This window comes from Sciurus carolinensis, chromosome 5, assembly GCF_902686445.1.
Source record: "Sciurus carolinensis chromosome 5, mSciCar1.2, whole genome shotgun sequence".
Classification (NCBI taxonomy): domain Eukaryota; kingdom Metazoa; phylum Chordata; class Mammalia; order Rodentia; family Sciuridae; genus Sciurus; species Sciurus carolinensis.
The window spans coordinates 87,192,679-87,217,844 of NC_062217.1; the positions used below are offsets into that span (position 1 = coordinate 87,192,679).

The 25,166-nt window shown below is 41.4% G+C and overlaps 1 protein-coding gene across 1 annotated transcript in view; it reads right to left on the reverse strand.

Moving 5' to 3' along the window:
* Positions 1 to 255: 255 nt before the first annotated feature.
* Atp12a (ATPase H+/K+ transporting non-gastric alpha2 subunit) overlaps positions 256 to 25,166 on the reverse strand; it is a 29,925-nt gene continuing 5,014 nt past the window's right edge. The window contains exons 4-23 of the mRNA XM_047552892.1: positions 21,092 to 21,295; positions 20,039 to 20,152; positions 18,940 to 19,074; positions 18,691 to 18,808; positions 18,198 to 18,466; positions 16,730 to 16,928; positions 16,452 to 16,561; positions 14,624 to 14,758; positions 10,837 to 11,029; positions 8,507 to 8,682; positions 7,676 to 7,812; positions 5,758 to 5,908; positions 4,799 to 4,967; positions 4,557 to 4,711; positions 3,119 to 3,242; positions 2,782 to 2,927; positions 2,188 to 2,321; positions 1,892 to 1,993; positions 1,375 to 1,466; positions 256 to 1,163 (exon numbers count right to left, since the gene is read on the reverse strand). Coding sequence (XP_047408848.1) covers positions 1,135 to 1,163; positions 1,375 to 1,466; positions 1,892 to 1,993; positions 2,188 to 2,321; positions 2,782 to 2,927; positions 3,119 to 3,242; positions 4,557 to 4,711; positions 4,799 to 4,967; positions 5,758 to 5,908; positions 7,676 to 7,812; positions 8,507 to 8,682; positions 10,837 to 11,029; positions 14,624 to 14,758; positions 16,452 to 16,561; positions 16,730 to 16,928; positions 18,198 to 18,466; positions 18,691 to 18,808; positions 18,940 to 19,074; positions 20,039 to 20,152; positions 21,092 to 21,295 — 2,892 coding nt within the window. The 3' untranslated portion in view covers positions 256 to 1,134. The remainder of the gene's footprint in view (positions 1,164 to 1,374; positions 1,467 to 1,891; positions 1,994 to 2,187; positions 2,322 to 2,781; positions 2,928 to 3,118; positions 3,243 to 4,556; positions 4,712 to 4,798; positions 4,968 to 5,757; positions 5,909 to 7,675; positions 7,813 to 8,506; positions 8,683 to 10,836; positions 11,030 to 14,623; positions 14,759 to 16,451; positions 16,562 to 16,729; positions 16,929 to 18,197; positions 18,467 to 18,690; positions 18,809 to 18,939; positions 19,075 to 20,038; positions 20,153 to 21,091; positions 21,296 to 25,166) is intronic.

Sequence of the window (25,166 nt, forward strand, 5' to 3'; positions counted from 1 at the left end):
AAATGAGTCTCAACTGAGTTGTGGGCAGGATGGAGGCACACACTGGAGTGCAGGTATATGTAGGAAATGTTCAGAAGGAAAACCTTACCTTCCATGGATAAGTAAAATGATAAGAAGGAGCAAGGAAAAAAATAAAAGAAGGAAATCACATTTCATCTTTTTTTGTGTCCTGGGCTCTGCATTCTAGAAGAAACTCAAATTAGAACACCACAGTGAGATCTAGTTTTAGAAAACATTTTTTACTAAAAAATGAGGCCCCTTCAGGCCTGACAACATGATGTATGAATCACATATGAATATATCCAAGTTACAACCAAAACATGACTGACATAAAATCATTGCCAGAGAGTTTGGAGACTGTTCTTCAAGAAATAAATATTATTGTTTAATCCACAATGGCTCTCTGCTGGGGCTTAATCCTGGTAAATAAAAGCTCCCTTGATGAGTTGAGCATTCTGAGTTAGGATATACAAAATGGACTTGGAGGTTTAGTTTGGAGATGATATAGAGGGTGCTGTGGGGGAGCACAAAAGGGCTGAAAAGGTGACATGAGGTGGGATAGGGTGACAAGACCAGGGAAACTGTCACAGACAGAAGGAGGTCTCAGTCAAAACTGAGGTCATCTATATTGCTGTGATGTACACCTGCTGACACTTCTACCTCCTACATTCAGCTGAGTTAGCCTTTTGTAAGCATGGTGACAATGAGCAATATGTTCTCGGTAGTATTCACGTAAATCTCAGGGGGGTCATTGTGCCTTTACTAGGGTGAGTAAGTGAGGTATGAATAATTCTGTCCTGGTTTAAAGCAGACCCCAGCAGATACCTGGGTTACATTAGACTACTGAACAGAGTGAGCTTTATATACATATAAACATGCTTTTCTTTATACCATTACCTAGAAGTTCACATATTTTAAATTAAGGAGATGGAGATAGAGATGAAAATTCTATATAAACAGTTGAATCAGATTTAAAGTACAAAACATTGGGTATGTTTCATATAGTTTTCTGTATGAAAGTCTCTCTTGTATAGATTTGATGATGTCCGTACTGCAAGAGATCTCCCACACAGTAGCCAGAAGGTGAAGAATATTCCCAATATGCTACTGGGAAACTTGGTGAGTGATGCAGTCTTAATAGTACATGTTTTTATCCCACCAGCCTGAAGAGATAGAAAAAACACAAGTCAAAAATGGAAAGCCTGTGGAAAGAGGTACAGAGGCTCAAAAATCATATTGCTAGGCTGGGGGTATAGCTCAGTGGTAGGGAGCTTGGTAGCATGCATGAGGTCATGGGTTCAATCCCCAGCACGAGAGAGAGAGAGAAAGAGAGAGAGAGAGAGAGAGAGAAAAGAAAACCATATCATTACTCACTTCCAGGGTAGAGCCTGATAAAGAGTTTTCTCACTTCATCATACACCCAAATCAAGATGGCGTGTGGTATAGCCACGAACCAATACTGAGGCCTGAAAGTGGAGAGGAGGAAGGTGAGCCCTAGTTTGTTCAAAGGTATAGTGTAGTTCCTGACCAATGGGCAGGGCAGTTTCCTCTTCGTTTTGCCTATCTTACTAGAAAAAATAACAAATGCACTGAGTCACACAACATAGACCTGGAAAACTCCTTAGTTAACCTTTACTATGACTGCTAGAAACAATATCTGCCTTTGACACAACCTGCTGGATGTGGGTGGAGATGGTTTGGTGAGGACTGAAAAAACCATTTCTTCTTTTGGAAACTAGGTAGGTCAAAGGCTGAGCTCTTAGAGCATGGCATCAGTCTGACTTCTTTGGAAAGACTTTGTAGGGAGTGCTGGTGAGAATCCTAGTGTTTGTTTAGAACAGGTTAGAACAGGGGCTGGCTCTTTGCTCTATTCTGTTAAAGTCAAACTCACCTGAGCATAGTAAAACTCAAGGCTGTGACACTCCCAAGGCCATAGGAAAGGATCAGTGCGATGATTATCTGTGAGGCGATTCCCACCCAGATGACTTTATTTCTGTAATACACACAAAAGTAAATGGATTCTGAATTCCAGTGGCTCCATGATCATGTATCCAGCAGACCAAGCCACTGGTGGAGTCAGAGCCTTGTGCATTACAGCATGGCCATAGGTGGGTCCTGCAAGCCAGCAGACCCTTGTCATCCCAGCAAGGTAGGCCCATGGACCATGAGGTCAGGGATAGGAGGTACCTGAAGAGCCCCTGTTGGAAGATGGAATTTCTCCGAGTTTTCCTGATGATCAGATCTGCTATTTGTTGGATCATGATGCCAACAAAGAAGGCCGTGTAGCCTGTCCACTCCAAGTATTTCCTCTGGTACCTAGTCTGTCGATGGGAAGAGAAAGATAAGACTCTGAGACCTTGAAGGGAAACTTCAGGGGGATTCTACTGCTCTTCTATAAAGCTTGACTCCTTCCCCAAACTCACCCAGATTGAGGGTGGACTACCTCCTTGAGTTTGGAGTGAAGTATCTTTTTCCTTGAACCAGGTGAATAGAAAAAGATGTAAACTTATTTGGTCCAACTGTGGACACTGTTGTGCTTCTGTACCATTGGCAAAGCTAATAATGTAAAAAAGTGAACTTCTCATTTAGTTTGAAAAATGAGGCTAAGTCCCAGCAATGGCTAAACCAGTGTCACTGAGGAACCACCAACCTTATTAACTAAGCAGCTTCTAGAGTTTGTTTCAAGACTATTTGGGAAAATAGAGGTTCTATGTTGGTTCGGGCAGGGCTGTGGAAGGAGGGAAGAACGAAGAGACGATGATGGCAGGGATCTCAACTTACCCATTCCTGTCCATAGCTGTCTTCTAAGTCATTCACATCATCCTTTTCCCATTCTACCCGTAGGTTAATGAGAGAGGTGGGCCAAAAGCCCTCCTGTGCATAGACAGTGAAAGACACAAGGAAAGCCCCCAGGGCTTGCATGAGGCCTGAAAGAGTAAGAGATAGAGACATAGGATGACCTCAGAGAATTACCTTGTTTGTCCTGAGACTCCTCTCAGCCCCTCTTGCCACCCTGACCTCACCCCCAAAAGGAAAACACATTCTGCCTATGCCTAGGACTCAAATGAATTATCTGGGGCGGGCCCTGTGTGATAAGGAGGAAATACCCTCATCATACCAATGTGCAGGTAAGAGTAGATGGCAAGTTGCTTGTTTACCAATCTGTCTTTCTTCTTATGGCGAGGCTTCCTGTTCATAATGTCACTTTCAGCTTTCTCATATGCCAAGGCAATGGAGGGGATCTAAAGGGGAAGAGGGCCCAGGAAGCTTAATACTGAAATACTCTGTATATCCATAAAGTGATGGTAATAGCCATGGCCTAGCAAAGGTGAGCCATGTGTGGGTGGGGGATTGCGAAATGGTGGTGGTGGGGGTATGGAACTGGTTCATTCAGGGTGCAGGCAACGGGGGCAACACTGTATGGAATTTAAAAATCATCCTGCTTTTCATCATTACCTAATATGTTGGCAGTTCTAAACAATGATCATTTTAAATCACAAAATATTTTTCCTCTCCAGGGACCATTTCTTGTACTACCTTTCTCCCTTTGGTGTGCAGCTGGATCCTGAAGCACTGTGCTAGAACATTGGTCCTCTCACAGGTCCTACCGCAAGAGGGCCAGTTAAAAGACAGATTCCTGGGCACCACCTCCAGACTTCCTGATTCAGGAAGTCAAGTCTGGGGTTAGAGAATTTGCATTTCTAACAAGTTTCACACTTGGAGAACCACTGCAGTGGAGAAAAGTGATCAAACTTAAAAGGCTTGGAAAATGATCATCTACTCTGGGGATCTTGACTCCCCTCAAAGGTAAAGACAGCTCTAGTTTCTCTGAGACACAGGGATTATACCTGAGTATTATATAAAATGAGATGGGGAAGGAGGCAATTTACAGGGCTATTTTTGTGCTGAGAATTCAGCTTTTTCTGTTGTTGTTTCTTCTTGTCCTGAGTAAACCAGAGTCACATGGGGAACTTTCACAAAGTTTTGTTTAAATGGTTACATACTAGAAGATGGGAAGATTTAGGTTGCAGTATTGTCAGACAAGTCCTAATAACTGCTCCTTTGTACTGTGTATATAGATAAGGGGCTTCCAGATCAGATTCTTTAACAAACACAGGAACTATTTATTTGGGTGGTTATTTTTCCTTGCCCAAACAATAGAAAGGCACATGGGTTGGATCTGATCAATGGCATATTTTTTTGGAGGGTCAAGACTCATGTTTTTTTTTTTTTTTGAGGAGGGGTGCTCTACCACTGAGCTACATCCTAACTCAAAGACTCTTTGCCTTGAAAAGTTCTACATGGAGTGAAGTGGTATTTATTTATTTTTGGCTAGGGTTGAACACAGAGCATCATGTATGCTAGGCAACCACTCTACTACTGAGTTACATCCCCAGCCAGAGTGAAGTGGTTTTAATTTCCAAACACTTGACAGATGTCCTAAGTCTCTTGTTTTGGAGTGTAGTTGTCTCTCTCATGGTTCTTGAAAGAAATAACCCTGAACTTTATATCCCCTGGGGCAGTTATCAGATGCTATTCCCTTTAGTACTACTTACAATGTCTGTGCCCAGGTCGATGAACAGGATGGTAATGGTGCCAATGGGAAGAGGGAGCCCAACAATTATGTAGATCAAAAAGGGGCAAAGTTCAGCAATGTTCTTGGTCAGGGTATATGCAATGGTCTTCTTTAGGTTGTCAAAGATCAGGCGACCTAGACAAAGATGTCTCCTTATAGGACTTGCTTCTAGTCTGCCAGGCAACTCCAGTCCTTGGGAAGATACCCTGAGACCCCACTCACCTTCCTCCACCCCTGTGACTATAGACGCAAAGTTGTCATCCAGCAAGACCATGTCGGCTGCATTTTTGGCAGCATCAGAACCTGCTATGCCCATGGCAATCCCAATGTCTGCCTTCTTTAGAGCCGGAGAATCATTTACTCCATCTCCTGTTACAGCAACAACTGCATCCTATGGGTACCCAGTGAAACAATGAGACAGAGAGTGGGTCTATGGGCCACAGGATGAACAAGAAAAACACAGCCTGCCTTTCAACTTGTGACTGTAAGGACTACTAGAGCTCAAAGGAAGGGCCCATTGGGAAGAAAAATAAAGATGGGAAATCTCAGAAACAAGACAAAGGAACTTCAAACAAGGTGTGTTTAAATGAAAACAAACAAACAAAAAACAATGTGTGTGACAAGTAAACAGAGGTGTCTTGCATAGTTGGCCCACCATACTGGTAGGTTCCACATCTATAGATTCAACCCAGAATAGAAAACATTGGAAACAGAACATGAACAAAATTTTTTCTTGTCATGATTCCCTAAACAACATGATATAAAGCTGTTTTCATAGTACTCACATTTTATTTAGGTATTTTAAGTCATCTAGAGATTTAAAGTATATGGGAAGTATGTAGGTTTCAGGCAAATACTATGCCATTTTATATAAGGGACTTTGACCATCCCTAGAATTGTTATCTTAAGAAGGCCTGGGAAATACCCAGGGATAATAAGGTATGACCGTATCTTATGCTTTCACATATTTTGCTTTATATTTTTACACTTCTAAATTTTCTACATCCACACCTATTACAGTGCAAATGCTTGGCTGTCAGAAACCCCAGGTTCTCATGATACAATGCAGAGAGATGGGGAGTGTGTGGCCACATGAGGGTTTCAAAAGAGGACAGGGGGACAGCCCACCTGACTTCTGTTCTGCATTTGCCCATGGACAGAATGGGTTTTAATCCACCCACCTGCCTCTGACAGCCCTCCACAATGATCAGCTTCTGTTGAGGGGATGTTCGGGCAAAGACAATTTCTGGGTAGTTGGCTAAGAGCTCATCCAGCTGTTCTTGGCTCATATCCTTCAGCTCCATGCCAGTCACCACAGCAGCTTTGGCATCCCTACAAGGGCCAGAAGAAAGTAAGTGAGGCCCAAAGCCAGATCTTAGGTTGCAACACTGTTCTGGGCAATAGTAAGCCTCTTTGATATAACATAGAATAGAACATCCTTGACACTTGATGCTCCAGGGAGATCTCAGTGATAATAGGTACTGAGGACACTTTGGTCTCCATTTCAAAATAGTAAACTGAGGCTAAGAAATAAGGTCATTTCCTGATATCCTATAATAATAGGAATAAAATGACAAGTAACCTTTCTTTGCAGGAATGGGTGGGAAGTGGTGCTTCGTGGGGCAATGTGTTACAAGGAAAAGAAAGGTCAAAAATCTGCCTGTTCAGGACTGGGTGTTTAGCTCAGTGGTAGAGTTCTTCCTTATAATGCACGAGGCTCTGGGTTTAATTCTAATACCAAGATAAAAAATAAATAAATAAATAAAATTAAAAATGGATGCTCAAATTCTCTTGTATCGACACATATAGATAACAATTCTTTGCTGTTGTTTCAGGTTTATAGTAGTCTACTGTGTGCAATGTGCTCTGTAGAAGGAAGTCTTTGAGCAAAATTATTGTCTGCTGACTATACACGTAAGGTTCTGTTGGGCATGGTGACACAAGCCTGTAACCCTAGGTAGGGATTACAATAGGGATTTAAAATTTCTTTATTTTGAAACCAAGTATCATTAAGTTGCTGAGGCTGGCCTCCAACTTGTGATCCTCCTGCCTCAGCCTTCCGAGTCTCTGGGGTTATAGGCCTGTGTCTATGCATCTGACTCTAGGGAGTCTTGATTGTAAAGATCTGTGACATTCTTCAGCTAAACTCTTCAGGAATTTTCTACCGTGCTCCTGGCAGATTCCAGAATTCCTAACTTGGATTGTCAGCAAGGTCAGTGTATGTGACCTGTGCTGTCAAACTTCACCTCCTCTTGGGCTCTCCTCTCCAGCATACCAAATGGAGAACCCACACCTCACTGAGTGAAGGACTGCACAGATCTCCCTTGAAGGAACAGGCATCTCTCACCTCAGTTTCCCTTGGCTAAAAATCCACATTTTCAGCCTTCAAATCTGCCTTTTTCCTTATGTTTATATAAATTTTGAGTTTTTCAAGTTTGTTTTCCCCTCTTGGTGCTAAATACTGGAATTCTAGCACTTTATTCAACCAGAGGTCTACCTAGCTGTTAGGTTAGGTAGACAGGGTAAGGTAGAAAGCAAAGGATGTTTTCTTGCCAGGTTAAAGCTACTACACTGCATTATTATATCTTCATGAGGTCAGAGGTAATGAAATGGATAAAATAAAACATTCACAAAGTATTCACTTCATTTTTCTGTTCAATGTGGCAATTTGTATAAAAATGTGTAATCCCATAATTTTATTTTTTTGAGATGGGGTCTTGCTATGTTGTCCATACTGGTCTTGAACTCCTGAACTCAAGTATATGCTGATGTTTACACAATGATAAAACTGTACTTTTTAGAACTTATCCCTGTTGGTAAGCTACACAATGACTATACTTCATTGAATTTTGAAATTTCAGACAAAGAATACATAAAGGGTCATTCTCACAGTATTAATACAATGCCTGGCACACATAATACAGTGCCTGGCACAGACACACAATAAAAATTTGAGTGAATGAATATGTGAATTATAGATCAAATCAGCCTAGCACTACCCTGAGAGAGTATTTGACAAAAAGGTGATCTGCTCTGGAGCCAACAGACCCCATGGATAAGAACTTGAGTCTCTGCAACATTGGTTGGTTCTGTGCTTACCGTTTGTTAACTTGCTCCACAGCAATGTTAAGGCGTTTTGCAATGTCTTCCACTGTTTCACTGTTAGCTGAAATAATCCCTACACTCTTGGCAATAGCTTTGGCTGTGATGGGATGATCTCCTGTAACCATAATAACCTAGAACACAGACAACAATGACTCGTGGATAATTTGGAACTTGGCCAGCAAAAGTAGGGACAATGGTTCAGTATCACCTACTCTGATAGGACCTGGTAGAATACTGTTAGCAATAGCTATTGTTTTCCCTGTGGACAGTTCTGATCTAAGACACAACTTCTATGAAGGACACACGGATCCTATTGAGTCTACCTTTGCTCCTGGGCTTCTTAAATTTCTTCCTTTGACATTGGAGGAAGCTCTTCTATTTCAATGTCACTTTATTTGTGAGGGGGCCTACAGATGTCTGAGACAACCCTGAGCTGCTTCAGCAGTCATGATACTAATGTGGTAATAGAAGTCATATTTTGGCTTGAATATCATGACCATAAATAGATTATGGAGGCTTAACCTCAAGACTAGTAAAATCTTTTATGATCTATCATGGTCTAGGTCAAGACATGGCTAATTCATGGCCCTGGGAGATTCTTCTCACTACAGTTTCTATTGTGGTCCATTCCACACAGACACAATAATTTTGCTTTTAGAAGTCAGTTTCTGAAATCTGAACATACTGAAGATAGGGACTCAAAAAGGAGGAATTATGATATTTACTTTAAGAGACCTAAATAGTGACCATATCCTACAAAAAATATTCTTATAAAGTGTCGCAGCATAAATGGAGGACTTTTTGAGTCAGGAAAATAACTCCCACCTTGATCCCTGCACTCCGGCATTTGGTAACTGCATCTGGCACAGTGGACCGAGGGGGATCTATCATCGACAAGAGCCCCACAAAACAGAGGTTGGAGGTAGGAAAGTTTATGGTGTCTACATCAAATGAGTAGGTCTCTGGAAACTTGTCTGCTGGCAGGTAGAGATGACAGAAACCTGGAATGGGCAAGAATTTGGAAGTCAATGAAACTAGATAAGGAATGACAAAAAGAAAGGGGACCTGGGAGCATGTAATTCAGTGGTGGAGTGTGTGGGTTAAATTCTCAGCACCAAAAACAAACAAAAAAACAAAAAAAGGAAATGGTAAACACATTGATACATTCTCAGTCCTTGACTACTCTACCAATACCTTAGCGTATACCAGAATTGTTTAATTCCTTCAATTCTATAATACATGTTTTCTTTAGGAAAGACACAGTTCATCCAAAAATAATTTACTGTGTGCTCAATTGGTTCTATGCTATGTTCTAGAAATATAAATACCAAAACAAGAAAAATGGACAGCATTTTATTCTGGTGTCCCCATTTAGTGGGTCAACAGAGCACTAAAGAGATAAATCATCAAAATACATGGTATGGATTGCAGAATAAAGCAATACTTCAGATATGTAGAGAGTCGGGAGAGACTTCCCGAGAATCGGGAGAGACTTCCCAGGAGTCTGAAGGCCATTTTCCATAGAAAAACCAACACAGGCTATTGCACAAAATGAGGAAGGAACTCGGGGTGTCTGGGGAGTGTTAAGAAGTGTAGTCCTTCATTAAGATAAGTACAAGAGGGCTGGAGTACAGCTCAGTGATAGAGCGCCTGCTTAGCATGTGCGAGGCTCTGGGTTCAATCCCAGCACCACCATTAAAAAAAAAAGTACAAGAGAAAAGCCATTAGGAATTGGGCAGACCCATCCTTATCTCCCAGGCATCAGCCTGTCTCAAGTTGGGGTAGAAAGGCATTCCTGTGACTGGTGGGACCTCCCAGTTTGTGTGACCCTCTCATCAGTTTTTACATCAAATTAGTTTTCAGCATGACCTGATGCTTTACACACTTCAGTAAACCAGACTTTGAGAGGTCAAACATGAGAATCCCGGCATGACTCCATCAGATAGGGACTAATCCTGAGTTGAAAAGATTACCTGGTGCTATGGGTTATTTAGGGCATACTTAAATCACTAGCAGCTTATTTGTATATTTTAATCTGCTTTACAAACTCAAATACCTTTTAGAAACACATTCCCTGGATTCCTTATCTATTGATAAGCAGTTTCCTATGATTAATGAGCCTTATCCTTCAACTGTGAGCTTCTGTTTCCTTGAATTCATCATTACGTGGTTCTGAACAGGTGCCATTTGGTCACTCCATGATTCTGACAATGGACCACACTGTCCCCCATGAAACCCCTTCATTTTCCACAGTGGCTCTATTTCTAAAGTTCCTTCCACCTTACATGCTCTCAGTTACTGGCATTACTTTTATTCCTACTCATGAAATGGAAGGTTAAATTATTTTTTGTCAGTAGTCTCCTCTAATCTGTTGCTAAATCTTAACCACTCTGCCTCCACAAAGTCTCTGGAACCTGACCTCTCCTTTGCATTCCCATAGCCTGGCATCAAATTCCCACCCCATTTATCTGAATGAGCACAGCCACCTCCTGCTGAGATCTATGTCTCCTTGCTGCCACCAAATATTATCCATGAGGAGCATTGTAACTCTAACCAGCTTGCCCTGGCTACAAAGCCTAGGGTGTTCTCTACCAACTTCAGGATGAAACCCCAATTCCTTGAAACATATTCAAGGACTCCATTATCATGATCTCTGATCTATTTACCAGCCCTGCTTCCCACACCTGCACCATCTCATCTACATTACAGCTCTGTAGGAACTGGATAGCTTCATCCTGAATGCATAAATCCCATCCCTTTCTACTTGTGCCTGGCCTTTGTTGTTTCCTCTACAGGGATACCCTCCCCCACCTCTCTCTGAATACCACCATTCAAGGCCCAGTTTTAAAATGTGACTCTTTCCATAAAGTCTTTGATTTTACTTGTCTGGAAGTGACTCCATTCTCCTTGGTGTTATCATATAACATATTCTTATATGTTACATCCATTTGTCATATATGTAAATATTTTGGCAGTTCTGGGGATTAAACATGACAGACATATATGCTCTACCACTGACCTATAACCCCAGCCTTTTGTGTTCTTCTTTATATGACTATACGACCCATGTGATGCCACACTACTCTGTTAGCTCATGAGGCCTCTTCTTCTGTACCTCCTGGGAGATGGACAGGGGTCCTGGGGCCTGTACTTACCCAATACACGCTCGCCTAGCCCACCCAGCTCCATGTAGGCAGTGTGGAAGGCTGCAGCAGTGCTTTTGTCCAGTGGCTGCTCCTGGCCATTGATCATGATAGTGCTGCACTTCTCTAAGATCCTCTCGGGGGCCCCTTTCATCACCATGAGGAAGCGCTGGTCATTGGGGTCCTCTGTCTTGTGTATGGAGAGCTGAGAGGGCATGAATTGATCATGTTAGATACAGAATCTTTACCATGGCTCTTCTAACTAAATAACAGGACAAGAAGGGGAAACACATTCCTTTCTATCCATGTGTCTTTAAAGTGTGAAGGAGGAAGAGGAATAATAACATCCCCAGGCATATCCTATTCTTTTTATTTTTGTGGCCAGTTGACATGCAGAATCCTAGACTTGGTCCTGGTCTAGAGAGGCACACTGAGTTAGAATCCAAACTGGGTGGAGTTTGTCTTTCTGATGGACACTGGCTGCATTAAGGAGACCATACATGTCCCTCCCTCTAGAACAAGCTCTCATGAGAGTCTGAAGTTCAGAGCCTCTGTGTCTCACCACTTCTCCCAGCCTGTGGTGAGCAGATATCTTTCAGACCTGAATTCCTCTGAGAGCAGCACGATTTATTTATTTATTTATTTATTTATTTTTTTGTTACTGGGGATTGAACCCAAAGGTGCTTTACCACTGAGCTACATTCCCAGCCCCACCTTTTTTTGGTACCAGGGATTGAACCCAGAGGTACTTTACCACTAAGTTACATCCCCAGCCCTTTTTATTTTTTATTTTGAGACAGGGTCTCTTTTAAGTTACTTAGGACTTCTCTAAATTGCTGAGGCTGGCCTTGACCTTGTGATCCTCCTGCCTCAGTCTCCTGACTTGTGGTATTACAGTCTTGTGCCATTGCCCCCAGCTCATCTCCAGCTCTTTTTATGTTTTATTTTAAGACAAGGTCTCACTAAGTTGCCTTGCTAAATTGCTGAGGATGGCCTCAAACTTGCAAACTTGCAATCCTGCCTCATCCTCCTGAGTTGCTGGAATTATAGGTGTGTGCCACTGCAGCTGGCCTCAGGAAACTCTGAACCCCCTCTCCCCTCCAGAAGCTTTTGAAATTTGCAGTCTTTGGTAGAAAATAGAAAGAAAAGTGCTACCATTTTGAGTCCAAGTGTTGATTCCACATCAGTAGTTCCTGGACTTGGAGATATCAAAGGTAAGTTCAATTGGAAAAAGAAATGATAGAGAGAAAATAGGCTTGCCCTTTTAGAAATTATTACTTTTCCCTGTGGTCAAGAAAAGATGTTAAAACAATAGCAACAGCAACCAACTAACCAGCTAAAACCCAACCCAACCCAAACCGAACCAAACCAAAAATATCTCCCACCTATTATCATTATCATTTCCTAAAAGATAGGGCAGGGCGAGGGTACAGCTCAGTGGCAGAGCACTTGCTTAGCATTCATGAGGTACTGGGTTCAAACCCCAACACTGCAAATAGATCAAAAAAACTCAAATAGACCACAAGCACTATTTTTATCACCAGTTAAGAAGAAGGAAACTGAGGTACAGAGAGGTTCAATGACATTCTCAAGTTCACATATGAGTAGGATTTAAATCCAGGCTAGGAGGTTCCAGAGTACCTGTCCTGAATCATAAAGGATGTAAAGGATAATCTTTTCAATTAAATGTATTCATCTTTATATAAAACTATGATGTATTTTCCTAATTTTCCAATGTGCCATAAACTATTTTAAATATTCTCATGGAGCTGGGTGTAGTGTAATCCTAGCAACTTGGGAGGCTGAGGCAGGAGGATCATAAGTTCATGGTCAACCTCAGAAAAGCAACTTAGTGAGGTCCTTGGCAACTTAGTGAGAGATGCTAAGTCAAAAAACAAAACAAAACAAAACAAAACAAAAACTCTCATGGACCAGTCTGTTTGGATCATGGCTATTCTAAGACCAATAGGACATAAGACTCTCTACTTTCTTTGCTTGCATTGAATAATACATAGAGAACTCCAAGGCCACAATATCTAAAGCTCTGTGTACAGTACAGTGTCACTCATGTGTAGAAATTAAAAGGCCCTAATGGCACCCAGCATTGACCTGGGCTGACCTTTTCAGTGGGAGCTCACATAGGCCTTCTTCCCCCTTTCTGGTCCCAACTTCACTTTCTACTCCAACTTGTTGTTCACGAGGCCTCATGGAACCTGCACTCATTTCTCATATGACAGGAAATGCCTTTGCTGTGGCAGATGGCCCCTCAGCAACATTCTAAGTCTTGCTTCTGCTTAAAAGGTCACCTAGCCTTGACTTTACCAGGATGGACTACCTAGCCCTGCTTGAATCTTGACTCTGGCTCTCACTAGCTGTGTCCCAATCTTCTGTACTTTAATTTTCTCACCCTCTATTTGCCTTGTAGAGTCATTGTGAAAATGAATGATTTAATACATGTGGAAATCAGCACAGAATAGTACTAGTAGTAGTACTGTTGTTATTTTAGGATCATTACTCCTTCTATTTTCACTTAAGTTTCAAATAAGAGATCATTTCCTGACTTTAATATCTTATGTCATCCATTTTTGTTAGTTCACTATCCTCAAAGATGTTTGTGACAGTTTTTCATCAATCCTAAATTTCATCCAAAGGTGGGTAGATAATCACCAGAAATTTCTACAAATGGTTATCCTATTTATACATAGTTATGCACCACACAATGATGTTTCATTTGAGAGACTACATATATCATAATGGTCCCATAGATTATAATGGAGTTGAAAATTCTTACTGCCTAATATTTTTACTGTTCAGATCTGTTTAGATACACTTACCATTGTCTTGTGGTTGCCTACAGTATTCAGTATGATAACATGCTGCACAGGTTTGTAGCCTAGGAGCAAAAGGCTTTACCATATAACCTAGGTGTGTAGTAGATTTGTGTAGGTATACTCTATGATGATTGTACAATGATGAAATCACCTAACAACACATTTCTCAGAAGATCATATATATCCCTATCATTAAGTAACAAGTCATCTGAGGAGACTTGTTTTCCTTAGGGCAAGGCTTCCTCACATGGCCTGACTATAACTGTTTTGCCTTTGTGTAGTAGAAAATGCATGGACTTTGGAGTCAGATTTATCTTTAGGCGATTAGTTCCAGGATTCCAAAGGATACCAAAATCCACAAATGATCATAAGTCTTTCATATAAAATGATCTAGTATTTGTATAAAACTTATGCACATCTTCCCATTCTCTTTAAATCACCTCTAGGTGACTTATACTACCTAATACAATATCACTGTTAAGTAAACAGCTGTTAAAAACTATTGGTTTTGGAATAATGACAAGAAATAGTTTGTACAATTTTTTGTCCCCAAATATTTTTGATCCATGGCTCATTGAACCCATGGTTGTGAAACTTAGGGTATAGAGGATCAACTGTAGTTGTTAAGCAATAAATGTTAGTTTTCCCTACTTTTCCCATCTCTTATTTATCCTTTGTGTGTGTGTGTGAGAGATAGACACACACAGAATTTGTAATATAGATGGATCATTCACAGAAGCAGCAGGCCCTGATAAGGTCTTTGCCTTTCTATTTTTCTCTATTTCAGGGACAGCAAGGAGGCTAACAAGGGAATATTTACTTGGGCTTACCAGATGCTGACCCTGAATCCCCAAATACTATTTTTAAAAGCAGGTATCTTTCAAAATATGGCTTAACCAATGGATATGTGCAAGTAGGGGTATTGTTGCAGTGACAACAAAGATTGCCAGTTGTGAGGAAAAACTCACCTGAAATTTGTTCGTAGAATTAAAAGGGATTTCAGCTACTTTGCGGTTTCTTTTTCTAATTTCCATTACATCACCCAAAATGACCTCCGAGAATTTCAAAAGAGCAGTTTCTGAGGCATCTCCAACCACGACTTTCTGGGAACCAGAAGAGATAAATATTTACAGCACATACTCTGATTCTTGTGTGACAGTCTTTAATGAACCTACATGACTTTAGCACATGAACTAACATATCTCCTGACTAAGCTTACCACCTAGCTGAAGAGACAAGGCTATCACATGACCATCAACAACTGAATCAGGACCATGGTAAGAGTGTAGAACAGTGTAAAACAGTGCTGTCACCTATCAGGAAAGTTCAAACAAGTGGGAGCTCTGTGAGGGCTGGGGGATTTCTGAGCTATGCCACAAGTGGAGACATGAAGGAAAAGTTCCATTGTGAGTGCTGGAGGTACAGTTGGACAGGGTGTGGTAAGAAGGTCCATGAAAGGCAAGCTGAAGTCCAGATTCAAGAAGCAGAATATAAGGAAGCACAGAATTTTTTTGAGCAAAGTTAGGTAATGATACAATCAGTATTTGAGGATAATTAGTGGCATACGAAAAAGACCAGTGTGGAAAGGAATTAACTAGAATCAGCAAAGCCCATGAAAAGGTTGGTCCAGCTATTTAGATATAAGGTATTGGCGATAAACACACCAAAAATACGAGAAAGTGGAATAATCAGTGAAGAAATGGAAAAACCAGGAAAACAAGATTCTGTGATTCATTGTGATGGAAAAGAAAAAGGAAGGGAGGGGGAAAAGTAAGAAGGCAAGAGAGAGAAGAAGAAAGGGGAGGAGGAGGAGAAGTAGAAGAAGAATGAGGAGGAGGGGGAGGACGAGAAGAAGGGAGAAGAGGAGGAAGAAAAAAGAGAGTTTTCTTTTCTTTTCTTTTTTATTTATTTGCAGAACTGAAAACTGAACCCAGGGACACTTTCCCACTGAGTTATATACCCAATCCCTTTCATTTTTTATTTTGAGATAGGGTCTTACTAAATTGTAAGGCTGGTCCCAAACTTGTGATCTTCCTGCCTTAACCTTCTGAGTTGCTGGGATTACAGGCATGTGCCATGGTGCCCAGAGTTTATGTTTCAATATTCCAGGACCTCTTGGAGTTCCATTTGCCATCACATTCTAGTCAAGAGGACTATAAGATCAGTCCCTTTATTTCCATTCAATTACATTGTAAACTTTAGGGAAAGGCATTTATATAACAAAAACAAAACAAAACTTTACTTATCTCCACTTAGCTTGTAAAAAAGTTTGGAAAGCAGCTGAGTGCAGTGGCACATGCCTGTAATTCCAATGGCTTGGGAGGCTGACGCAGGAGGATCTGGAGTTCAAAGCCAGCCTCAGAAATGGCGAGGCACTAAGTAACTCAGTGAGACCCTGTCTCTAAATAAAATACAAAATAGGGCTGGGGATGTGGCTCAGTGGCAGAGTGTCCCTGAGTTCAATCCCTAGAACCAAAATAAATAAATAAATAAATAAATAAATAAATAAAATAAAAATAAAAAATAAAATTGGGAAAACAACTTAAAGACACATCCTTTTCCTGAAATAAGAATTTTCAAAAATACCTAAACCAATATCCTGAGATCTTCTAAGAGTCTGTGATTTCTCCTAGCTAGCTGGAGTGAAAGAAAACTTTATGCCTATCTGTGAGTTGGATCTGCTCTTACTATTGCAAACTGCACATAGCTAGAGATATTAAATCAAGTGCCCAAGAGAACAGAGAAAGTGAACTTGTACCGGCTGTGATTTAAGACCAAGTGTTATAGCAGCTTTACCTTCATGATGGGGACACTTTCTTGTCCTGGTTTGAACTCAGCTCGATTACACAATGTTATTATTTTGGATAAGGAGGCCCACGTTCCAGAACTTTGATCAAAGGCTTGGTCTGGAACACAGAGAAAGACCAGTGGCCACTGTGAATGCTGGGTCTGTCATGTCCAAGTCACAACCTTCACACCCTGCTCGAGACTACAGACCAGTGCTGCCACACTTAGCCAGTCCCTCTGCTTGAGTCTATAGTTTTTGGTCTGAATGAACCCTCTAAAAAACTCACTTGATTGGTTTTCACTTGTGTCGGCCACGAATATCTGGTTGTCGAACCACAGATGGGCCACAGTCATTCTGTTCTGGGTCAGGGTCCCAGTCTTATCTGAGCAGATGATAGAGGTAGAGCCGAGGGTCTCCACGGCCTCCAGGTTCTTCACTAGGCAGTTCTTCTTGGCCATCCGTTTTGCTGTCAGTGACAGGGTAACCTGAAAGGAGAGAGAAATGGAAGCTTTGGGAATAATCATTTTGAACTCAGGTTCAATCACTGAAGTTAGTTGTGATGGGATTTTAAGAGAGAGCTGGAGAAGTGTTAGACCAGAGGTATAGTTGGCAATGCAGCCAGGCTTATCTAGTGACTTAAAAGCCACCAAAAGCCTTATAAGCCACATCTTTTTTTCTTCAATTAAATATGGGATCCTTTTTTTGTTCCTTCGTTCCTTGAAGCGGGGCCTACAGGTGGCAGACAACACTGCATGGTTGCAGTTGGGGAACATGTATAATTCCAAAGGGGAGCTTGGAGGGTTGGGGTATAGCTCAGTGGTAAAGCACTTTCCTAGCTGGCAGGAGACCCTGGGTTTGATCCCCAGTACTGGGGGAAGGGGGTGGGGAGGAACTTGGGCCACCTAACCTCTGTCACTCATAAGCATGAATGGTAAGAGAGACCTTGACTGTTATAGGCCAAAGAGGTTGTCCCATGGACTCCCATGTTGCTTTGGGAAATCAGTGAGCATTTGTGTTTTTTTCTTTAATGGTAGTAGGGGATTGAACCCATGGTCTCACACATACTAGGCAAGTGCTCTATCACTGAGCTACATTGCTAGCCCCAGTGTACATTTTATAAGCTCCTTATTTTAAAGGTTCTTTGAAACCTCCAGATCTCAAAGGAATTTTTTTAGCTTCAGTTTCTTCAAATTACTATCTCCTGGAGTCACAAGAGACTTGGAATTCAAACCATCTTCTCTTATCTTTGGCCAAGGCAACATAGGCCATTGTAATTACATGACTGAAGTATGAATCCCTCCTCCCCAAACCTGTGGGCCTTCAAAGCACAGTATAGGGAGGAGAAGTCTTTTGTCTGAGGACTGAATGAGGTGGTCCTTAACAAGGGGAGAGTCAGGAAGAAAAGGGCTGCATTCCTCTACAGAAAAGAAACAGAGGAATTTTTTTGGCCTGAGGGAAGGAAGAGAGAATGTGTCCATTTTCCTAAGTTGTAGAAACTATCTAGGAAGAAATTTTTTTTTTTTTTTTTTTTTTTTAAACATGGGGAAGGTATTTAGGGGGATAGACAAAACTGTAAATGGTGGTCTCAGTCAGTTCCTATAAGAATTGGTCTATTCAGAATGTTCCAAGGTGGTCCCTAGTGGGGAGGGTGTGTTGTTGAAAGGGGTCTGGGGTTTGTGTGCAGGAGCCTCCCCAGCAGCAGTGTTTGGTGCCAACACTATGGAAATGCAGGCTACCTAACAGTGTGGACTCACAGTGACAGTGGCCAGGAGGCCCTCTGGAACATTGGCCACAATGATGCCAATGAGGAAGATGATGGAGTCCAGGACATGGTACTTCATGGACACTGCGATGATGAAGAAAAGGATGCCAATGGAGACAGCCACGCCTGCCACAATGTGAACAAAGTGCTCGATCTCAATGGCAATGGGTGTCTTCTCATTTCCAACACCTGAAGCCAAGGAGGCTATGCGACCAATGATGGTGCGGTCACCCGTGTTGATGACCATGCCGGTTGCTGTGCCTACAGGGGAAGTAGACATTTTACTCCACGGGTCCTCCTGATAGCCCTCTCTGGTGGCTTATGCAATCAGCACATGACATTACAAAGGCCAACATTAGTCCTTTGGAACCCTCTGTTCCATGTTTCCTCTGGGTAAAGCTTTATACCAAGGGACAGAAGAGATAAAAACATCAGGCCTGAGAGGGAGAAGGTCAGACATGTGGCTGGGAGCAAATTGGTCTTACCCTCCAAACACGTTGTGGAATAGAAGCCTATGTTCTTTGTTTCCAGGGGGTTTTCATGGGTAAACTCAGTTGAGCGAGACTGGGGCTCAGATTCTCCGGTGAGAGATGAGTTATCTACCTAGAAGAAATTTTGAAAACAATTCAAAATTAGGCACCTTATTTCCTGCCTCTTCTACCAAAACTGGGAAAGACCAGAACACCTGTCAGCACCAAGCAGGATCTTCAAGGTGGTTGTTCCCTGACGCTCACCTTACACCCCTGAGAAGATAGTAGCCTGATGTCCGCAGGGATCTGGTCTCCTCCTTTAATCTCCACAATGTCCCCCACCACCAGCTGCTCTGCAGGAATTATCTTCTTTTCTGAATCGCGGATAACAAGAGCTTGCTGCAGAAGAAAACCATGGCAGACACCTCAGGCCCTGTGAAGATGCTGGCCCTTCTCCACTTTCTGTACCTCACTGAATCCCAGGACAGGGGCATGGAATCCCTTAACTGTCAGAATGCACAGATGAAACTGAACACTGTGTCACCTAATATCTGAAGACCATGAGAACTATTTTTCAATTGAGCTGTTGTTATTGAAAGCAGGAAAAGCTGTTATTGGGCAGATATTGTAATATGAGAGCTCTGGGCCTTATAGAAAGAAAGTAGATCAAAGGTGAACATCCTGGTGAGGCATCAAGGATGAACATTGAGTTGAAGGGTTTAATAACCTTGCTGAAATGGGGAGAACTTTAATGAGGTGGTATCCTGCTTTTTAGCACAATAGGAACATCTTTTTCATCCAGAATCTTTTCCTCCAGTTGGCAATTCTCTGGGCCTGGGCCAGGTTTCCTTGCTGTGGATACCGAACATGGGTTGCTGGGGGAAGAAGGAAGCATTTGGGTCCCCGGGAGCATTTGGGGACACCATGCTCTAAAAGTAAAAGCAGTCACAGGGATGCACAGGTGGATATCCTTGGCTGCCAGTGAAGGAAAATTCTGGAACCCCTTGAACAATTATCCAAATATTCCAGATGTTGTGCAATGACTATCTTGCTTTTCCCTTGACTGAGCATTTTCTTGGATCTCACCTCACTTGACCATGACAAAACCCTGTGAGGGGCTGGGGTATAGTTCAGTTGGTAGATTGCTTGCCTGTCAAGCACAAGGCCCTGGGTTCAATCCCCAGCACTGCCCCTCTCCAAAAAAAAATAAATAAATAAAAAAACCCTCTGAGGAACTGGGGCTCAGAGAGAGAGGTAACTTAATCAAGAAGTTCTAGACAACAGAGGATAGGACCAACCAAGGCTGGCTGACTATTCACCTGAAAATCACACAGGGACCAGAGGAAGTGTAGCTGCTACTCACCTGAGGAATCATCTTACTGAAGCTGGCCATGATGTTGGTGCTTTTGGCCTCTTGGTAATAAGCAAAGACCCCTGTTAAAATAACCACTAGGGCAAGTACAGTGCCCAAGTACACCTGGATGAGAAGAGGCAGCAGTCAGAGAAACAGGTACCAGGTAAACATCCCTAATCTGAAAATCCCAAATCTGAACTGCTCCAAAATCTAAAACTTTTGAGCACCAAAGTGACACCAAAGTGGTAAATTCTATATTCCGCCTCTTGGGATTAGTCATAGTCACAACACAGGCACACTAAAAACATTGCAAAAAATTACCTTCAGGCCAAGTGAACACACAAATGAACATAAAACTCATATAAATTTTGTGTTTACACTTGGGTGCCATGCCAAAGACATCTCAAAATGTATATGCAGATATTCTAAAATCCCCCAAAATCTGAAATCAATAATCATATTGGTTTCCATCACTAGTTCTGGCAACTGATGTGCCCCCATCTCCAGGGATGTGCATATCTGCACATTTCATATCAGTGGTCTCATATAACATCTGTTTTCCTTCTTTAGCACGGTATCAGAAGATTTAGTTTTGAGGGTTTGGCACTCAGTTCTCAGCAGGCATAGCTGTCCCTGTGGTAAAGGGCAAGATTAACTTTGAGGAGAGAGAGCTCCAAAATATTTCATGGGTATATAGAGATGTTTTTCCTTTAGAAACTCAGGGGTTTTGTCTCTATTTTAAAATTCATGCTCATATTGCCTGTGAGATATGAAAAAGTCATAGCCAGGGCATGGTCTAGCTCACATGGGTAGCTCAGTGATAAAGCACTTGCCTCATATACATATGGCCCTGGGTTCAATTTCCAGCACCATACACACACACCAACCAAAAAAAAATAATAATAATAAAGAAAGAAAGAAAGAAAAGAAAAGAAAAAAAGAAAGTCAGATATCTATTGTTTTCCAGCTGGGAGAATTCCTGCCTCCAGCCTACCTCTGTGCCCAGTGATGGCCTGGCTGTGTTCCTCCCTATTGCTGAGCAAAACCAAAAAGGTGACTTACATTGTCTAGGGATCCAGAATTATCACTGGCATACTGAATTCCATAAGCAATCCAGCACAGGATGGCTCCTATCCACAGAAGGATGGAGAAGCCCCCCACCATCTGCTTGAGAAACTTGATAATCTCTGGAGTTTGCTTGGGAGGTGTGAGGGTGTTGGGTCCATCCCGAGCCAGGAGCTCAGCGGCTCTGATGCTGGAGAGACCCTGAAAGAGCCAAGAAAAACACAGATACAGAAACACAGAAATTAGACATTTCTCCTCCATCAGAGGTTGTGCTTCATATTTTTGCAGGTTGTGTTTAGATGTCAACACGCCCAGGAAGGCCCTGGGAAAAGTAGATGAAGCTGATGCCTCATCTTTTCAACGCTCCACCTTCTCAAAAAACCCATTTTTTTTTTTTTTTTTTACTAATGGTGTACCATGTGATATTTTGATCCCTATAGACTATATAATGTTTAAACATATACAACATTTTCTAATGCTGAAAACTTCCAAAATCCTTTCTTCCAGCTTTTATTATCTATAGTCACCCCACTGTACAATAGCACACCAGAACTCCTTACTCCTATCTACCTGTAACTTAGTACCCACTGGGCAACCTCCCCTTCCTCCCACATGCCTTCTTTAAAATAATATTTAATATTCATTATCAGTCAAGCAGTGTTCTCCATAGTTTTATTCTCTAGAATAACCCTCTGAGGAAAGTACTATCATTATCCTCATACACAGATATGGAATTTGAGGCACAGAGAGTTTATGTAACCTACCCAAGGTCACCTGGCTGATGAACAGTGACACCAGGATTCAGCCAGGTCACTGGCTCTAGAGCTGTTACATGAAGCTGTGTTTAGAATTGTCATTTCTGAGAAATTTATCCAGAGATGGGAGTAATTTGACTGAGGAGAATTTGAAATAAAGAAGCTAGTCACCAGGGCATGTTGGTGCAAGTCTGTAATCCCAGCCACTCAAGAGACTGAGGCAGGAGGATCACAAGTTCAAGACCAGCCTCAGCAACTTAGTGAGACTCTGTCTCAAAAATTAAAAAGGAATGGGGATACGGCTCAGTGGATAAGTGCCCCTGGGTCCAATTCTTGGTACCAAAAAACAAACAAACAAAAAAACCCAAACAAACAAAAAAACCAAAAAAACTTCCCCAAGACAAAAACAAACAAACAAGCCAAAAAACCCAAAACCAAAACCAAGAAAGTCCCCAAACAATATAACTATCCAGAAAATATTATCCATTCTGGAGCTCCATTTATCACATGAGCTAGATTTTTATCCTTAGTCTGATACTTTTCCACTTTTGTATACCCACCCTAAGTTCTAAGTTCTGGTTCAATAACAATTATAAATCCTACCTGACTCTGAGGACCACATGTTCCTCCTTTGGTAGTGCACAGACATACTACCCCGAAATCCGACACTTTCATAACTTTTCCTCCCCTCCAAGAAGTATATATATTTTCTCCCCAGTTATATTGAGAACTAATTAAAGGCAAGATATTTATTTTGGTCATTTTTTAGTCTGCTCTAGGGTCTAATGCTTTTTCTGTGGTAGTGACAAATCTTTTTTGAATAACTTGATTCCTAGTTATCAACTTGATACCATCACCCTCCATTTGCAATTTCTTTTACAGAATTCCAGAATCTTCATCATTTTCAATAACTTGAACATTTCCACAGGGCTGTTCCAGAGACATTTCTGATAATACAATTTGCCTGTGCATCCACAGACTTCACCAATTGCAGATCAAAAAATGTAGTTAAGGCTGGATGTGGTGGTGCCTGCCTGTAATCTTAACAACTCAGGAGGTTGAGGCAGGATAACCTGAAGTTTGAGGTCAGCTTCAGTAATGTAGTGAGAACCTGACCCAAAATTAAAAATAAAATAAAAAAGAACTGGGAGTATAGCTCAGGGCAAAACACCCTTGGATGGAACCCCTAGTATCAGAACAAACAATCAAACAAACAAAATGTAGTTAAGTCTATGATGGTTGTGTCAAGACCAAATATATACAGACTTTTTTTTCTTGTAATTATTCTCTAAACAATATAGTGCAACAACTATTTACCTAGGTTTTATAATGTATTCAATATTGTAGTCATCTAGAGATGATTTAAAATATAAGGGAGGATGTGTGAAAGATATATGCAAATATTATATAATTTTATAGAAGAACTTCAGCATACTTGGTTTCTGGTATGATTTCTTGGGAAATCCTGAAACCATTCCCCTGTGGATAACAAGGGACAATTGATTCAAAATAAAATTAATCATTGTCTCCTTTCTATTGCCTTCTCTAATTGCTTACCTCCATCCACCTGCTATAGCACACCACTTGATCAAGTTCCCTTCTCCTTCTGCTTCTCTAATTTGGCTAATGGGATTAGGAATTCCTTAAAACACCCCTCCCACCAAATACTGTTGGTAATTCCCTTGTCTCTTGAATCTGTCCCTTTCCTTCCCATCTTGGTGGGCTGTCAGTTTTCAAATCCTGGTTTCTTGGTCCTGACTTCTCACTCCTTTTTTTCTGGACATTTCCATATCTCACTTTAAAAAAAAAAAGTCTTCCACCAGAACTGCCTTTTGAAGACCAATCTTGTCAAACTTCATTTGTTTAGAAATTGTGCCCATTTATATAAGTAATATAGCTCCCGTTCCTCAGTTTGCCCATTATGTCCCATTGTCCCATTTACAGAATACCTAAAGAACTAAATCTGAGCAACAAATATATTACTGATAGCAACTTTGAAATAAATATTTATATTTTTGAGTTCTATTTTGAGGAAAGTAATAGGTAAAAGATTAGTGATAAGTATTAATATTATTAGTGATATCACTAATATTATTGATAATAAATTATGTAATAAACTCTAGATGATTTATGACCTATTTTAATGCACCTGTATCAATTTCATTGAAATGTTTGCAGAATTGAACACTTGAAAATTAATGGGTTAATATGAAAGAGCCTGGTAGTTTCACCTAAATGACATTCCCCAGCCTCTTTTCTACCTCTCTTCCTGGCTTTCCACATGTATTCACTCACAGAAAGCCCAGATTGCTCTCCAAACCCACAATGTCCTTTTTGACTCCTGAGTACTCTGTGGGCTTATATCTAATTGTCCTCCTGAGTTCCAGTTCAAACACTACCATATTCTGGGAGCCTGCTCTGGTAACTCTGGTCATAATCCTTTCTCTTAATGTATAGATTCAACCTCTCTTGTGACACCCAGGCAGCACAGAGTGGACATTACATATCCCTATGCATCTACTTCTTTAAGGCCAGAGGTACCCCATCCTTCTTTGTCCCCTGCGTGGTCAAACCAGTGTGAACCACAGAGTAAATATTTTTGTTGACTTAAAATCAGATGGACATTATTTGTATCTTCTTATGTTGAGACACCCAAACTTTTATTTCATTTTGTTTAGTTTTTTTGGTACTGGGGATTGAACCTAGGGATGTTTAAACACCGAGTCACATCCCTAGCCCTTTTTATTTTTTATTTTAAGTCAGCATCTCACTAAGTTGCTTTGCTAAGACTGGCCATGAACTTGTGATCCTCCTGCTTCAGTCTCCCAAGTTGCTGGGTTTAAGGGCGTGTGCCACCATGACCAGCAGGACACCCAAACTTTTGAAACTGAACTTGGATTTGAATTCATAAAAGGAAGCAGTACTTATGTGGTAGGGGAGTTCATAAGATGCTGAAGGAGTTTTTAAGACAGTGTGCTTGGAGACTCTGTTCCTTCTCAGAGGAGGCAGACAGGCAGGACTCTCAGATAGTTACTCTGGATTCTCACTTTGTAATGCTGGCTTCCCTAGTCTCCAATAAGAAGGGCCCCAATGCACCATTACACCTCCTGGAGGCATGGATTAAAAGCAACCTCTGGCCATAACCAGGAGGAAGCATATGTACACCCTTCTGGGGATACAAAAAAGAACTATCTACATGTAGGCATCAGTTAAGTGAAGGAACTCAGCTTGGACCAGGCATGTGAATGACGGGCATTCTTAAAGGTGTGGCTGTAGGTCACCCATCCTAAAGGTGCCTCCACTTTTCCATACATCTT